The 17,630-nt window shown below is 46.4% G+C and overlaps 1 protein-coding gene and 1 pseudogene across 1 annotated transcript; one reads left to right on the forward strand and one right to left on the reverse strand.

Annotated features, from left to right (window-relative positions):
- Positions 1-1,099: 1,099 nt before the first annotated feature.
- LOC123171258 (syntaxin-132-like) lies at positions 1,100-9,761 on the forward strand (annotated as a pseudogene).
- A 22-nt stretch (positions 9,762-9,783) lies between these two features.
- LOC123165980 (uncharacterized) lies at positions 9,784-10,639 on the reverse strand. Its single transcript, XM_044583743.1, has 2 exons — positions 10,298-10,639; positions 9,784-10,213 (listed from the first exon to the last, which is right to left on the reverse strand). The coding sequence occupies exons 1-2, from the start codon at positions 10,558-10,560 to the stop codon at positions 10,078-10,080; spliced, it is 399 nt and encodes a 132-aa protein (XP_044439678.1). The 5' UTR covers positions 10,561-10,639; the 3' UTR covers positions 9,784-10,077.
- Positions 10,640-17,630: the final 6,991 nt, after the last annotated feature.

Below are 17,630 nucleotides of genomic sequence, written 5' to 3' on the forward strand. Positions count from 1 at the left end.
GCTTCGTGGCCGTCTCGGTGTAGGACTGCTGCTGATGGTAGTTGCTGGATTGGGTGGGATCCGAGTCTTCCACCTGCCTGTCCTCATAGCCCCCTCATCCTCCTTCGCCTTCGTCGTGGATGATGTCGAGCATCTCCCTGTCCAGGTCGTCGTACGTCGGCTCCCTCGCTCTAGGCATTGCAGCGAATAGCATGCGGGACCCATCTGCTCCCCGTCCGTCGTCCGCGCCCGGACAAGCTGCGACAAAGAATACTCAAAGAAGAGTGGCGTCACGTTAAAGTTGATGATGTAAGGCACCGTGTTGGCATGCCACGCGAGCAGATCATACGTCTGGGTACAAGAGCAGGCATTGTATTTACACGGTGAGTCATGTTCGAGCACGTGTTTCGTGTATTCTACAAGTTTAGTATCAAAGTGACCACCCGACGCAAGTTTAGGCACTCCAGTGTATTTACCCCTTTTTTCTTCAGCTTTTCCCAAAAGTGAATGCTTATACAATGTGAAGTAATTATCTCATGATTGTTAGATACGTTAACAAAAGAAATATATAATGCAGGGATAATTAGATGCCAAAACTATTTTCGAAAGTTCTCTTTTCCTTCTCCTAGAAGAATAACCATTTCCCATCATTTTATCTCAAAATAAGAAAAAGAAGAAAAGTCCATTTTACTACCCTGAACAAATTTGCTGGTTCACATTACCCCTGACATATATTTCTGCTCCCTTCACCCCCCTAAACAAACCCATACCGGTCAAAATCAGCCCCTGGGTGGTTTGCCTCTATTGACTGCTGATGTGGCACCAGTCAACGAAGTTTTGACCTTCGGGTGGGCCTCGGCTGAGATTTGCTGGACAACCTGTTGCGCTCCTTCCTTCCCGTCTCTTTCTCTTTCCTTCCTCTAAATGCCATGGTCGCCGCTCTGTTCTGCAGATCAGTGCTGCTGAGACCCACCGTGGCCACTCGAGACCACCATCACCGTTGGCCTCGAGCGCCCTCCACCTGGATCCCGCCGCCTTGCCGTAGATCTGCGTCCGTCATCGCCGTTCGTCGCCCAGCACCCGTCCCCGTCGGGCGCCTGCTTCGGATCCAGCGAGGACCATGCAGCCGCCGCTGTGCAAGCTCCTCTGCCTCGCCAGCGCCGAGGCCGATGGTGGGGCCGCTGGACGGTGGGGAGGTGCTGGAGGTCCGGAGGTGGCTGGTGGCAAGCTCCGGGTCGGAGCAGAAGTAGTGAAGCGACTGGCGGCGGAGCAGCGCTAGGAGTGAGAGGTCGTCGGCGTGGAGGGCTTCAGCAGCGACGCAACAGCGCGGTGGTGCTCAGACGCAGACGTGCACAGAGGAGGTCGGGATGTTTTCATGGCGGCTGCGGAGGTCCTAGCCTCCCGTCGACCAAAGGCGGCTGACCATGGGCGTGGAGGTGGCAGCAAGGGTTGGTGGGCTAACAGGGCGACGGTGTGGGTGAGCAGGTCGGGGGGGGGGGGGGGGGGGGGCAGCGAAGCAGGGAGGCGCTTCGGCAGTGGGGCGCGAGCAAGCGAGCCGAGGCACATGTTGGCGGCGAGGATCCGGCGTCCTGCAGGAAAAGGTGGAGGGAGCGGGAGAACCAGGGAGCAGGGCAGTGGTGCTTCGCCGCCGCCGGCGTACCGGCGACGGCCAGGACCAGTGTGATCGGGTGTTCACGCGGGATCGGGTTGGGCGCAGCTCCAGCTCCTCCCGGCGGCGACGACATAGGAAACAGGAGAAGGAGGACGACACTGGTCAAATACCGCCTTGACTTCTTCCACGGCAGCAAACCACCTAAGAAAACCCACCTAACACGATTTCTGACCGGTATAAGATTGTTTAGGGGTAAGGGAACTGTAAAAATGTCAGGAGATAATGTGAACCAGCAACTTCGTTCAGGATAGTAAAATGAGAGTTCCATTTCTGCCGCTAGAAGGTACTCCCTCCGGTCATTTTTAGTTCGCATATAAGATTTGTCTGAAGTCAAACTTCATAACTTTGACCAAGTTTATAAAAAAAAAACCAACATTGAGAATGTGAAATCAACAACATTAAATGCGTCATGACTTTAGTTTTCATATTGTATAAATTTAGCATTGTACTCCCTCCATTCTAAAATAAGTGTCTTAGCCTTAGTATAATTTTGTATTAGAATTAGTATAAAGTTGAGACACTTATTATGGGATGGAGGGAGTAGATGTTAATATTTTTTTATATAAATATGGTCAAATTTTATGAAGTTTGACTTCAGACAATTCTTATGTGCAAAGTAAAAAGGACCGAGTAGCTGCAGATGAGTGAGAGACCCCGTCGAGTTATCAGTCTAACAAATCCACAGTGGGTCCGACCTGTCAGCCGCAGCAGACGAGACGTCCACCTTAACCCCAGCTTAAACCCCACTGGTTAAAGCATCTCCAACGGTACAACGGCCACCCCCCTCTATTTCTCTCCTCGCCGCCGTCTGCGCCCTTCCTCTCTCCCCGCCGCGCCTCCCGCTCCGCCGCCATGATCAACCTAGTAAGTCCCCTCTCTCCCTCTCCTCTGAACCCTTTGCCTCGCCGAGCGGCGGGGAGCCAGCACACGAGCTCGAGATCTGGGCGGGGGCTGCTCCCCGTGCCCAGGGAGCCCAGCCGGCGAGCAGTGAAACAATTGTAGGATTTTGCAGGAACCCTTGCGTGTCACATACTCTAAACATTCCGATTTTGCAGGATTCCTTTGAGCTTCCTCGGCGGGATTCCTCGAGAGATGGGGACGTTGAAATGACTTTGGACGTATGATAAGTTGTATATACGCTGTATGTATCCCTATTGGGCCGGCCCAAGAAGGTGGCCGCAGTACCGGTCGCACCTACGGCAGCGATATAATAATCGCTAAAGAAGGAATAAAGAGTGACCTCACAACGATTCGAACTCTACGCCTCTAGCTCATAAAGTCCAGCTGCTAACCAGCTAAGCTGAGATGCGTTGTTGACAAATAAAGGGCGCGTCAATTTAAGAACTAACTACAACGGAGAATCCGGGTAGTTTTTGGACTTTTTATCTTGTCCTTGGAAAATCGTGAATTTTTTTACATGACTAATGTTTGAAAATCCAACAATTGTTTCAACAACTCTAACAAACTTTGAAAAAAAAATCATGTTTTTAGAAACAAGCCTTTTATGATTGGAACCATTTTTTAAAATCCTAAACATTTTCTGAAAACACGCTGACATTTTTGGAATTTACAGAACAAAACTTGTTAACGGGAGTATTTTCGAAATTCTGAACAATTTTTCAAAAGCGCGAACAATTTTTGAAATTCCCAATAATTTTTTGAGTTTTGAGAAAAAAATTCTAAACAGGAACATTGTGAATAGTTTTCACAAAACAATAACCTTTTCTGAAATAGACCATTTTCGATTGGATGGTGTTCGGGTAGGCCAAAAGGGTCCATATGAGAGCACGTTTTTTTCGCATCGTCAAATGACCCCAATAATTTTCCATGAACATATATAACCAATTCGAGACACCATGCCTACTTGTTTGAGTTTTCGAATTTTTCTGCATTTTCTGGAGTTTTCTCGGTGAAAAGCGACCAATAAATGGATGGAGGTGACCCAACTTGCATACGATGTCGAAAATCATTCAAACCTGACATGAATGCCTATCATGTGCATGCCCACCCGATAGAAAAAGTTGGAGTCATTTCATGCATGTCCAAAAATAAACCATGTTTAACAGTTGTTCCGGCATGCGAGAAGGGTCTGTATGAGAGTACGGGGACATTTTGTGAAATTCCAGATAAATTTTTATAATTTATATTGAAAAAAACTTAAATGGCCAGTTCAAGGCATCATGCCAAGTTGTTTGAGTTTTTGACAATTCTTGCATATTCTAGAGTTTTCTTGTTGAAAAATGGTCGGACGTGATGCAACTTGCATATTGTGTCGAAATTCGTTCAAACCTGGCATGGATCCCTACCATGGGCATGCTCACCTGCTAGCAAAACTTGGGGTCTTTTCATGCATGTCCAAAAATATACCATGTTCAATGGAGGGTGTTCAGGTAGGCCACACGGGTCCGTATGAGAGTAATTTTTTTGGCATCTTCAAATGATCCCAAATTTTCTCCACGAGCTTCTATGATCAATTCAAGGCACAAACCCAAGTCGTTTATGTTTTTGACAATTCTTGTATTCTCTGGAGTTTTCTCAGATAAAATGACTGATAAATGGACAGACATCACGCAACGTGCATAAGGTGTCAGAATTCATTCAAACCTGACATGGATGGCTACCATTCGCATCCCCTCTGCTAGTAAAAATTGGTGTTATCCCAAGAATGTCCAAAACTAGACCATGTTCAATGAAAGATGTCAGTGTAGGCCCAAACAAAACGTGTCCAAAACTAGACCATGTTCAACGGAAGTTTTGGTGGCTCTTCATATTTCTTTAAAAGTGTTCAAAATGTTGTTCAAAAAAAAATCTTAACATTTTGAACTAACATATCTCCTTCATTTTTTCGAAATGTTCATGCTTTTAAAGAATGTTGTTCAATTTTTTTGAAAAATGTTCATGCTTTTATGCAAAATGGTTTTTTTCAAAATGTGTTCAAGTTGTTCAAAAATGTTGGATTTTGAAACATTATCCAATTTTTAAAAATTCATTCAGAATTTTCAACAAAAGTTCAAAAAATTGAAAAGGTGCCTGGATTTTACGTTTTTGTATTCTACCTTGGTGTTACTCCCTCCATTCGGTTTATTTGGTCCGAGAGCCAGCAAAACTCGTACTACCAATTTACCATGTTTATTATTCTAAAAAAAATGTACTACCATGTTTATTAGGGTGCTGCATAGTTTCTAAAAACAAGGCTGTTGCATTTAGGCACGCCACTTTATTCCCTTGATTCCAGCGTCTCTCCATGGAAGCTAGCGCATGGGGCTCTTTGATTGGATCAGGCAGTAGGCATTGCATGTACGGTTAGTTAATAGGCCTAATAAATAGCGGCAATTTGCCGCAAAAAAAATTTAATAGCGGCAATTAGCTAAGAGGTTTATTTCCAATTTCTCTGCCTGTGTAATTTTCTTGGTCTTCCAGTTTCGGCTGAATTCTTAATAGCGTACGCTCCTATTTATTCACAAACACTAGTCAGCTCGATTGGTGAGCCACTCAATTTTATGTGCAAGAGGTGCGTGGTTCGATTCTTAGCGGGTGCAGGCACTTATTTTGTGTGACTTTTTACATCTCGCGTCGCGGTCCCTACAGCCGTCACCTAATGGGCCGGCCCAGTAGAGGGTGCCTCACGGCGTATATGTTCAGGACTATTAGCCAAAAAAAAAAGTATATGTTCAGGATGTATTTTAAAAAAAGACAATCCTACCCTTTACTATGAAGAGGTATCAAGAAATCTCGTGCGTTGATGTGTTGGGGTTGTACCGAAGCAGAAGTGTTTTAATTTCCCTATTGCTGTTTCTGGTCCTTATGTTATGCTGACATCAATTCTCATATTAGTAATGATGGAATCTCGTGTGCCTTGATGAATTTATCAATGCCCCGCAGTTAAATATAATATATATACCTCACCTTTGCCTGCAGATTGCAAAGGAGGAATCAAAAGCAGTTGCAGGAGCAAGCGCCATGAAAGGTGAGAACTCATGTGCTTTAGCAGAGCCAAACCTTATCTGAAATGAGTGTGAACTCTCTTGAAAATTTCGCTATGCTTTTATAGTCACACACATCAATACATTTTTGTAGCAATTAATCAGTGAATGGAGAAAGATATTCATGAAGTGGGGAGAACTGCTCCTATGGCAAAAACAGAAGTTGATGAACTGGAAAAGATGTATGTTTTCACTTGACCTTGCTCGTGTCTGCTATTCTTTCCTAGATGTATCCGCATAAATAAAAAGATGGGCATGCTTATGGTTTGCTGCCTCCCTGTGCTACAGAGCGTGTCTAACTGGCAGAAACCTGGATGCGGGAAGGGGTCTGCGGTAGATCGATCAAGGGAACAGACTACTGGGTAAGTTTACTGTCAATTTGTGTTTTCAATCTCTTGCCTGCATGAATTAGTCGTTGTTCACTGTGCTTACTGATGTCTACAGAGCAGTGAAAAAGAAATTGAAGGAACGGATGGACGATTTTCAGGTATTGTTTTCCTCCAACTGGAGTGATGATTTTCTTGTTCTGTGAACTTGCGAAGTGGCCCGCGCAAATGTGCGGGCAACGCTGTAATGAATCTGATATATTCGAGCGTTTTTTTATCAGATGAAAGGTTGCTTACCATTAACGAAGTATCTTAATCATTATAAGTAGTAGTTAAGTACAGCCTCTTAATTCAGTTAATCCCATGTGAATATATGGTTTCAGTGCTCTTTATTGTACTCGCTCCATTTGTTAAAGACATCCCTAATCCACCAGGAATGGGTTTGATTGTTGTGTCTCATTAAACGAAATATGCTTTTAGTGGATGTGACGTTTCCGCCGATGGAAGACACATATGGTGACGCCACTGAGATCCGGTGCCTTGACTGAGCCAAGGCACCGGTGAACAGTGTGGTGCCTTGCCGACTTGGCCGTTGGATTGAAAACGGACAGGCAAGATCACGCACTGTAGATTATGTACTGTAGCTGGTCCTGTAGCACCGACCTGTGAAAGAACTCTGTAGCAGATTGTACTGTGGATGGTTCCTGTAGCAGTGCCCCTATTCATGTTCATCCGACCATTGATTCTCGATTTGACGGACATAAATGGAGGGCAAGGCACGACACTGTTCGCCGGTGCCTTGGCTCTGTCAAGGCACTGGATCTCAGTCCATTAGTCTTGAAGCTTGACAACTCTATTCTTCAGTACACATGTATGTTGTACAGTACTCTGCTATCAAACAGAAAAGGAAATAGTGTTCCAAGAAAACATTAGTGCACACCAAGAAATATTATGGCTGGGTAAAAAAGTACTATGTTTACTGTCGACAAACTGTAGTAACTAATTTTGACCAGGCACATTACTAATGAATAAATTTTAAAATAAAATTCTAAATTATTCTAATGAATACTGAAAATGTTGTAACCTTTGCCAAGAAAGAAAATCCAGGAAATTGTTCAGTTGAACTGCAGCCTTTTTCCGTTCCTACACTACCTTGTCACTGTTCAGATCGTGTACCATGCATCCTTCCAAGGATTTTAATTCACTTGCTATATACATGGTAGGGAGCATTGTCAATGTTGAACGTTCCAAAAAAACTGCATACAAGTGAACTCAAATTGGTATCTTTCGGTCGTCTGCTCTTCACCTTCCAGATTCATGAGCAAAGAGAGTTGGGTAGTTCCAAATTTGTCGTCATCCTTCAGGGTCGTCGATGGTGAGGAGAGCCTCCACAGCAGCGAGCGGTCGCCATTCCTGCCATCTCCTCTTGACTTCTTCTCCAAATCCACCTCCTCTCATGTCTTAAATCTACCCGACTCCAGGGCATCGAATAATGAGAAGATTTATTCAGGCAATACACATACAATAATTGTACCTTTTATCTGTTAATATCATATCATTGCTAATAAGTTCATTAGTCATTGATTAACTGATTCCCAAAGTATTAAAACTTAACCTTGATTGTCCATGCATATCTTGTCCCTTGTAGAGAACTAATGCGCTTAACAATTAGCAGTTTAGGTGCGATATCTGTGGAATCTTGTAAAATAGAATTAGAGAGGTTAATATAACACATAATACATATTGTTTTATTTCTTAAGAAATAGCATGAGAGATGAAATAGATCAAGTTACCCAAACTCTTAGGCATCTACATTGCTGACTACTTGTTTACGATTGGTTGACAGCTGATGTGTAGCACGTATGCTTCCGTTGAGTGCATCTCTGATCATAACAGAAGAGGACCATACTCATAGGCTGCACACTGATGTGCAGCACGTATGCATCCTTTGATTGCATCAGAGATCAAAGCAGAAAAAGGTTGCATCTTGCATGCATGATGGGATCCCGTGCACTACTCATGTATCAATGTACTATGTATCTTGCATCTCTACTGAATTACTGATTGACTCGATGATGCTGGACGAAGAAACCCTCTGTCCCGCAGACGATAATGATGGCGGCGGTCGAGGCCGTATGAGCCACGTGGAAGGCAAGATCGGGAAACTGCTACGGTCAAATAAGACAGGATTTGCCGCGGCAGGCGGATACTTTTTTTTTTGCAGCGGCCGCCGGAGATTTATGAGAGAGCGTGCAACAGAGATTTTTTGTTTCTCTTTCTTTCCAATCAGGGATGGAGAGGATAATGCTTTAGGTCAGATGCTTGCATGGCATAGGTGGGTAATTTCTTTAACTTTACATGTTACGGAGATCGAACGGCTAAAACTCCATCAGATGAAGGGCTGGTATTTTCTGATTAACGTGGGATTTTCTAGCTATTTTCTCTATTTTTGACCCATATTGTGTTTTTAGTATGTAATAATAATAATAGATAGAAGATAGATAGATAAATGTTCCCTCTAATGCCTAATAATCTTTAGATACACACAAAAAGTTAAAACCAGTTCCATGTTTCTATTTACTACTCGGCTATTTGATATGCCCACCCTCATAGAGCAGCGGGAAGAAACCACTCTGCTTCCCCATGTCTATGAGCCATCCTGGTATCCAGGATCCAGCTATATGAATTCTGAACATCTAGCTCTTCATAAGCAGTGGAAGTGGCTTCGTTGATGCTTCTATGTTATAAAAAGTAAAAGAAAGATACTACTGAACTGTGTTTTGCAAATTGTCCTCCTTTAGACTTTCATTAACTTTACAAGATTGTTTCTTGGCCATTATGGTAGATTGATAGTGTGCTATAAGCCTGATGTCTCTGAAGATAGAGTATATAATGTAATCTTGCAACTATGTGAGTGATACGGTGTTGTTACCCTCTGATGCAGGTATTGAGAGAAACAATCATGCAGGAGTACTGGGAAGTTGTCGAAAGAAGGGTATTTACTGTAACTGGTAATCGCCCTGATGAAGAGGTATAATTGCAACTTTTTTTCCATGGTTAAATTTGTGCTTTGATTTGCCATGTTTTTTTCTTCTTCTATTGTTTATCTTACAGTGTGCCTCCTTTGTTACTTTGGAACCTGCAGACAATTGACGATTTAATCGAGACAGGGTGAAGCGAGCAAATTTTGAAAGATGCGGTTCAACAGCAGGGGAGAGGCCAGGTATATGAGTTATAACTTGGTCATTATTTGGACACTTGTGGGGAAATGCATCAAAATCTCATCAGTATAATCTTCCATCTTCCAGATATTGGATGCTGCTGCTGAGATACAGGCGCGGCATGATGCTGTAAGAGATCTAGAGAGCAGGCTTCTGGAGTTGCAGCAGGTTACCTTTCATTTGCATAAGCTCTTATACAATTTTATAGTTCACACCATGCATATGTGAATGGCAGGGGGGTAATATGTACCCCATTTCCTGGGCTTTGCCTTGTAGATATTCCTGGATATGGCAGTATTGGTTGAGTCTCAAGGAAACATGATCTATAGAGACACATGTAAGACCACTTCTGAAAACAGCTTGTTTCAAATAGCCTAACCGATTTTTATGAAGCAAGCTAACGAAATGTTGCTAACATTTGCACTGTCATGCCACTTTGTTTTTCCAAGGTTTCAAATGCTACTGATCACATACAGCAAGGTGTGGGTGCTCTCCAGAAGCAAAGAAGCTGCAGAAAAACTCGAGAAAGTGGTTAGCATCGTGGTCGGGATTAAACAGCCATGGAAGAAGTAACCCTTGAGCACAACCTGAAACCCAAGATCTCGGCAGAATATATATGGATATAGATACTGTTTTTCTGTGTGTGCAATCTGTGAGTTCTATGACCGATTCACACTCTTCTGTGGCTGCACCTATGTTCAACCAGACAAAGCCCCTGGAGGCTGCTGCTAATTCGTTTGTGCTTCGCGTGCTCCAGCTATTTTATCGGTGAAAGTGGCGAACGCGAAACCAAAATCTGCATCCTTGTTCCTGAATCCTGAATTCACTCATTGCAGTTTGTGCAGCATACTAACATGTACTAAGAATGTTTTGCTGTTTGTTGCTGGATCTGATGCTCATTCATCCTGGGGTTGATCGTCGCCGCCTTCGTCCTCGACGACCTCCAGGGGCTTGAAGTGCTTCCCGTCTAGCAGGTACGTGCCGACGGCGAGCCGCACGGCCCAGACGTCCTTCGGCTTCCGCGCCATTATCCTGCGCAACGCCGCGGGGATGTCAGGCGTCAGAGGCATCACATATGCATTCAAGTGCTTGTATATAAGAGTGTAGGAGCGCTACCTCCCGACGTCGCCGCGCTTGACACGGCCGGCGTTCTGCCGGAGCGACGGCACCGACGCGGCGGTCTTGAGCATGGGCGGCTCCTCGGTGATGACAATCGGCGAGCCGACCTTCAGCTTCGCCTTCGAGGCGTCGGGGGCGTCGCGGTTCACGCACCGGACGGCTATGGCGGCGGGGCGTCGTCGGCCCGGAAATGCTGGGAATCGCGGCGGTGGGGCGTAGTAGGATGACGGATAAACAGCGGCAGCCGCTGGCCGTAGCATCCTGCCCTGCTGAAACGGGATAAAGATAAGATGCCTTGTGCTTGGAGAAATGCCTAAATGCACTCGGCGGCAGCTGGTCCGGGCAGATGCCCAGCTCTACTAGTTGGTCCACGCTAAGGTGGGGTCCACCGCAGCAGCAACAAATTATTTCGATACAATGCATGCAGGAGAAATCAGGAGAAAAATCACATGTAACTGGCTGGTGGACCAAGTCGGCTGACAGTTTGATTCCACCTGCTGCCCACGACCTAAATCAATCAAGCCCTCCATTTTATGAGAGCTTAGGGCAGGACCATCAAACCCCCCACAAGTGTATGGACCAAGCTGTTCGTATGCAATTTCTCATCCAATAGCATCCCGCATCAATCCGCAGACCAGTCCCGTCGTCCGTTTTTCCGCAAACCAGGGGCTTTGCAGGAATCCGAACGCTAGCAATGTAGGACTCTGACACCCTCGGTCCATCAAAAACCCTGCGCGAACCCCGTGTCCCTATCATTTTCTCTTTCTCTGGATCCGCTTTCTCTCTCGTCGAGGCCGCTGCTCTTCCACCCCCACCACCTGCCGAGCCCTTCTCGAAACTTCGTGACCTCGACTGCTACACCCGGTCTCCACGCCACTTGTCTCCCGCAGTCGGTCCAGACCTCTCGATCGTTCGCCGCGCAAGTACCATCCGCCCCTACGAGGTGACCACACCCAGCAAGTGTTTGGTGAAATGCCCGTGCTAATTTTTTTTCCCTTCTTTGAAGCAATGGATTCAGACAGTGAGTACACAAACGAGCACAACTAGTACGTGGATTTAAAAAAAAAGACGAAAGTTTTAGGCAATAGGGTTGGATGGCCGACTAAGCATCACTGTTTGCGGACTGGTCTCCACCATTCCATGGAAGGATACGATGTCCAATTTAGAGGTCAAAGTTAGAGATGCCCTTAGGGCACCTCCAACAGCGTACATCAAAATGAACACACGAAATGTTTGCGGACATGTCTGGACAACGGGCAGGGGAGATGCCATCCCACTAGGTGCACCAGGTGCGCACCCTGTGTCCAGTGAAGAGATAAGATAGAAGTGAATGAAAGAAAGAATTGGGTTTGCGGTGGGGTCCAAGGCTTGTCCGTAGTGTGTCCGAACTGCCCCTCCATTTCTATGTTTGGTATTCGATTGGGAGATTTTGAACATTTGTTCGTATCCATAGACGATTGACGTACCTCATTGAATGACAAAAAGTGCCCGAACCATCGGGGTCGTACACTCATAAGCAATTTGGTGCATCCCATTGAAGATGCCCCAAGATACCACGAGAATACCTCATGTGTAGGGCCGCATTAAGGGCATCTCTAACGGCAACCCGCAAATTTCCTTCTGCATCCGGTCGCGGACAGGGGGACCAGTCCACAGAGACGGATGCGGGAGACCACCATCCAACGCTGCCCGCATACATTACAAACACTTTTTCAACAAACCGGATGAAATTCATGCAAACATGGGCGGATTTCATACAAACCGGATGACATTCATGCTAACACGGTAGATTTTCATTACATTTCGAACATCTAGAAAAAAACCTATCCTACGGCAGCGGCGCCCGGCGTCCAAGCCCGTGTTGTCCTCCATCCACCGTCTCCATGCGCACCGGCGATAAGACCCGTGAAGTGAATCCGCGGTCTCTGGTGAGGAAGAGTAGAACACGGGAGATGGACCGGCTCACATGGGACACAAGGCCCTTGCCACCTCCCGTGGCCTACTCATCCTTGGAGGAGCCCGTGACCTGTCTGTCACTGGTGGACGTGAGGTCGATGGAAATGGTGGCGTCGGCGCTGTCGGCGGTGCGTAGAAGGCGCATCTGGCGTTGTTCTCCTCCGCGAGCGCCTGCAGCTGCATGTACACAGCGGCCGCTTCCTGGCGAGTGGCGGCTTGAGCACGGACGGCATCATAGATGGCACACCGCTCCATGACGAAGTTGGCGTTCACCACGGCCATGGCCGCCACCGCCTCCTCTCTCGCGCGCTCGCTGTAGATCTGGCCTTCCGCCAGCCAGTGCTGCCCCAGGAGGAACAGGTTGCACCGCTATTGCTCATGCGCCTGCTGGAATGCCAAACAAAGGCGCCGACGCAGGCTGCACCTTCGCCGTGGTGGTGTTGTAGTTCTCCTGCGCCTGCTCCATGATGAAGCTGGGGTGCACAGGAGGCGCGGGAGCTGGGGTGGTGTCGTCGGAGCCCGTCTCCATCATGGTGTCATCCTCGTTGTTGGAGACCTCGTGCAAGCTGGCCTCGATCCGCCTGGCACGACGACTCTGCCAGGTGGTGGCAAGGGTGGCCAGCACGTGCTTCATCTCAATGGAAAGGCTCTCCCATAGAGCTTCGCTGCCTGCAGTGCAAGGGAGGAGGATGCAGAGCGGCTTGTGTTGTAGAGTGGAGTTAGTTAGGTGTGGCCGGCTTTAAATAGCGGATTCTAGTGAGGCCGGGTGTCCGGGTGCGTCAATGCGGCGCCGGGGTGGGTTTCTAGGCCGGCGAGCCTGCTTAATGGTGGCATACGAACGGACAGGGCATTGAATAGGCATGGTAGATATATGTCTCGTCTCGTCTAGTCACGCGTCTCTGGCATTGAACAGGCACATACACCGGAGACGCAATGCGGGTGACGCACTCGTCCAGCGCGCCACTTCAATGGCGGAGGCAGTGAGAGGTCGCGTCCGCCCGGAGCCGTCTTCAATGTTGAGCGACGTGCTCTAGAGCGGCATGAATGCGGGTAGCCGGCACCGGGTGCGAACGCGCGTGGGCGAGGAGGAGGGGGTTTATGTGGGCTAGGGCGGTCAGAAGCGGGATTGGGAGCGGTCCGGACTCCCGTAAAGCCACCCACGTTTGTCTCCGATTTGCAGGAGAAAGTACGTCGAGACCGCGCCGTGGACCGATACAGGACCGCGTTGGATGGCTTCCGCGGTCCGGACAGATACGGGAGGTTTGCGGGTCCACCATGACCCATCTCTAAATTATTGTCGTCTCTTCAATTTTTGTGTAGTTAGGGAAACTCCAACGTGCTTCACTAAAATAGACATCATCAAGTGTTGACGGACACGTTTCCACGTGTCCACGGATAATTGAATGAGAGCCTCTTCGGTCAATACCACAATGGCGATTAGGTGGCGTTGAGGCGTGGCGTCTTCAAGGAGTTTGGACTGTCACGCACCCCTCAAACCCAACCCATATCTAGGGCGAAAATGGGATGCCTAGGTGTGCCCGGATGCATCCGCCACATCAGACAGACGGGAGGGACCTACGCGGAAAGCCTCGTGTCCACCAGGCGCCTCCTTCGGTTTGGTGCAAACGCATTCATGGTGCCGGTCTGGTGTGCCGCCCGAGGGGCTAAATCCGGCTATATATATCGGATGATGGGAAACCCTAGCCTCGTCCCATTCTCCTTCTCTTCCTCCTATTCGTCGTCGTCGCCGCTGCTCTCTCCCTCTTGCACTTCCAATTCAAGCTCGTCGTCATTCGCCATGGTCCGACAGAAGATCACATATTACAAGATGCTCACGCCTGAAGATCGGGCGGAGATCAAAGCCGAGATACGCGCCACGAAGGAGGGACGCCACACCATCGAGCTTGCAACAATGGGGGGAGGAGAAGTTACCGGAAGTAGATGTGCTGGAGGAGGAGGAGCCAGTCGCAGAGGACGAGGATAGGACCATGGAAGAGTACGTCGAGGAGGCGTTGAGCATGGAGCCTGGCATCTTTGCCATGGTGGAGGCGGCTGCGGCATTTGAGGCGGAGCATACCGCCATCCTCAACTCGATTCAGTCCGAGTGGGAGGTGGCGGCCAACCGATGACGACGACGATGAGGGGAAGCCGGAGTTGTGGCCCGCCGCCAATGACCACGAAGCCGGTCCTTCCAATACGAGGGTCATCGACATCACCGATATTTAGCTTCTTTTGCTAATGTATGATTTAGTATGTAGATGAATTTTAGGTTGCATGTTGTAGTATGAAAATAGGAGTTCCGGTTTGAAGATTTTGGTTGTAGCGTCGGCCAAACGAGGGATGACCTGCTCATGTCTGCGGATTTATAGAGGGTCAAATTTGACATGTCTGACTGTAGATGCTCACACACGCCAACAAGTTTGAGGACCAAATGTGTATTTTTTCCTCGCAATTGGAGGCATATACTTCAGACATTTTACAATTCGAATTGGGATCTGGTAATGCCCGAATGTCACGTACGAGCACATGGCAAATCGATTTTTTATGGCAAGTTTAGTGATACGAGGATGACAACTTTAGTCGGAAAGTATAGTAACTTCATGCTTTTGTTTTTGTTTTGGATAGAAAAATATCGTGTGTGTCAACTAACTAGCCACGCTTATTGATGTCTACTACACAACCTTCTTCTTGTAGACGTTGTTGGGCCTCCAAGTGCAGAGGTTTGTAGGACAGCAACAAATTTTCCTCAAGTGGATGACCTAAGGTTTATCAATCTGTGGGAGGCGTAGGATGAAGATGGTATCTCTCAAACAACCCTGCAACCAAATAGCAAAGAGTCTCTTGTGTCCCCAACACACCCAATACAATGGTAAATTGTATAGGTGCGCTAGTTTGACGAAGAGATGGTGATACAAGTGCAATATGGATGGTAGATATAGGTTTTTGTAATCTAAAAATATAAAAACAGCAAGGTAACTAATTATAAAAGTGAGCACAAACGGTATTGCAATGCTTCGAAACAAGGCCTAGGGTTCATACTTTCACTAGTGCAAGTTCTCTCAACAAGGATAACATAATTAGATCATATAACTATCCCTCAACATGCAACAAAGAGTCACTCCAAAGTCACTAATAGCGGAGAACAAACGAAGAGATTATTGTAGGGTACGAAACCACCTCAAAGTTATTCTTTCCGATCAATCCATTGGGCTATTCCTATAAGTGTCACAAACAGCCCTAGAGTTCGTAATAAAACAACACCTTAAGGCACAAATCAACCAAAACCCTAATGTCACCTAGATACTCCAATGTCACCTCAAGTATCCGCGGGTATGATTATACGATATGCATCACACAATCTCAGATTCATCTATTCAACCAACACAAAGAACTTCAAAGAGTGCCCCAAAGTTTCTACCGGAGAGTTAAGACGAAAACCTGTGCCAACCCCTATGCACAGATTCCCAAGGTCACGGAACCTGCAAGTTGATCACCAAAACATACATCAAGTGAATCAATAGAATACCCCATTATCACCACAGGTATCCCACGCAAGACATACATCAAGTGTTCTCAAATCCTTAAAGTCTCAATCCGATAAGATAACCTCAAAGGGAAAACTCAATTCATCACAAGGAGATAGAGGGGGGAGAAACATCATGAGATCCAACTATAGTAGCAAAGCTCGCGTTACATCAAGATCGTGCCACATCAAAAACACGAGAGAGAGAGAGAGAGAGAGAGATCAAACACATAGCTACTGGTACATACCCTCAGCCCCGAGGGTGAACTACTCCCTCCTCATCATGGAGAGCGCGGGGATGATGAAGATGGCCACCGGTGATGATTCCCCCCTCCGGCAGGGTGCCGGAACAGGGTCCTGATTGGTTTTTAGTGGTTACAGAGGATTGCGGCGGCGGAACTCCCGATCTAGGTTTCTTTTCGGGGGTTTATGTATTTATAGGAATTTTTGGCATCGGTCTCACATCGGGGGGGGGGGGGGGGGGTCTCCGAGTCATCCACGAGGTAGGGGGCGCGCCCAGGGGGGTAGGGCGCGCCCTCCACCCTTGTGGATGGCTCGGGACTCTTCTAGCCCAACTCTTTTCCTCCGGGGGCTTCTTTTGGTCCATAAAAATCATCAAAAATTGGCACGTCAATTGGACTTCGTTTGGTATTCCTTTTCTGTAGGACTCAAAAACAAGGAAAAAACAGAAACTGGCACTGGGCTCTAGGTTAATAGGTTAGTCCCAAAAATCATATAAAATAGCATATAAATGCATATAAAACATCCTAGATGGATAATATAATAGCATGGAACAATCGAAAATTATAGATACGTTGGAGACGTATCAAGCATCCCCAAGATTAATTCCTTCTCATCCTCGAGTAGGTAAATGATAAAAACAGAATTTTTGATGTGGAATGCTACCTAACATATTTATCCATGTAATTCTCTTTATTGTGGCAAGAATATTCATATCCATAAGATTCAAAACAAAAGTTTAATATTGACATAAAAATAATAATACTTCAAGCATAATAACAGGGCAATTATGTCTTCTCAAAATAACATGGCCGAAGAAAGCTTATCCCTACAAAATCATATAGTCTGGCTATGCTTCATCTTCATCACACAAAATACTCCAATCATGCACAACCCTGATGACAAGCCAAGCAATTGTTTCATACTTTTGACATTCTCAAACCTTTTCAACTTTCACGCAATACATGAGCGTGAGCCATGGACATAGCACTATAGGTGGAATAGAAGGTGGTTGTGGAGAAGACAAAAAGAGGGAGATAGTCTCACATCAACTAGGCGTATCAACGGGCTATGGAGATGCCCATCAATAGATATCAATGTGAGTGAGTAGGGATTGCCATGCAACGGATGCACTAGAGCTATAAGTGTATGAAAGCTCAAAAAGAAACTAAGTGGGCGTGCATCCAACTTGCTTGCTCATGAAGACCTAGGGCATCTGAGGAAGCCCATCGTTGGAATATACAAGCCAAGTTCTATAATGAAAAATTCCCACTAGTATATGAAAGTGACAACATAGGAGACTCTTTATCATGAAGATCATGGTGCTACTTTGAAGCACAAGTGTGGTAAAAGGATAGTAGCATTTCCCCTTCTCTCTTTTTTCTCTCATTTTTTTGTTTTCCTTTTATTTGGGCCTTCTCTTTTTTTTATTTGGCCTTTCTGCCCCCCTTTTTTATTTCCTCACATGGGACAATGCTCTAATAATGAAGATCATCACACTTCTATTTACTTACAACTCAAAAAATTACAAATCGATACTAGAACAAAAATATGACTCTATATGAATGCCTCCGGCGGTGTACCGGGATGTGCAATGACTCATGAGTGACA

Source organism: Triticum aestivum, chromosome 7D (assembly GCF_018294505.1).
Source record: "Triticum aestivum cultivar Chinese Spring chromosome 7D, IWGSC CS RefSeq v2.1, whole genome shotgun sequence".
NCBI lineage: Eukaryota > Viridiplantae > Streptophyta > Magnoliopsida > Poales > Poaceae > Triticum > Triticum aestivum.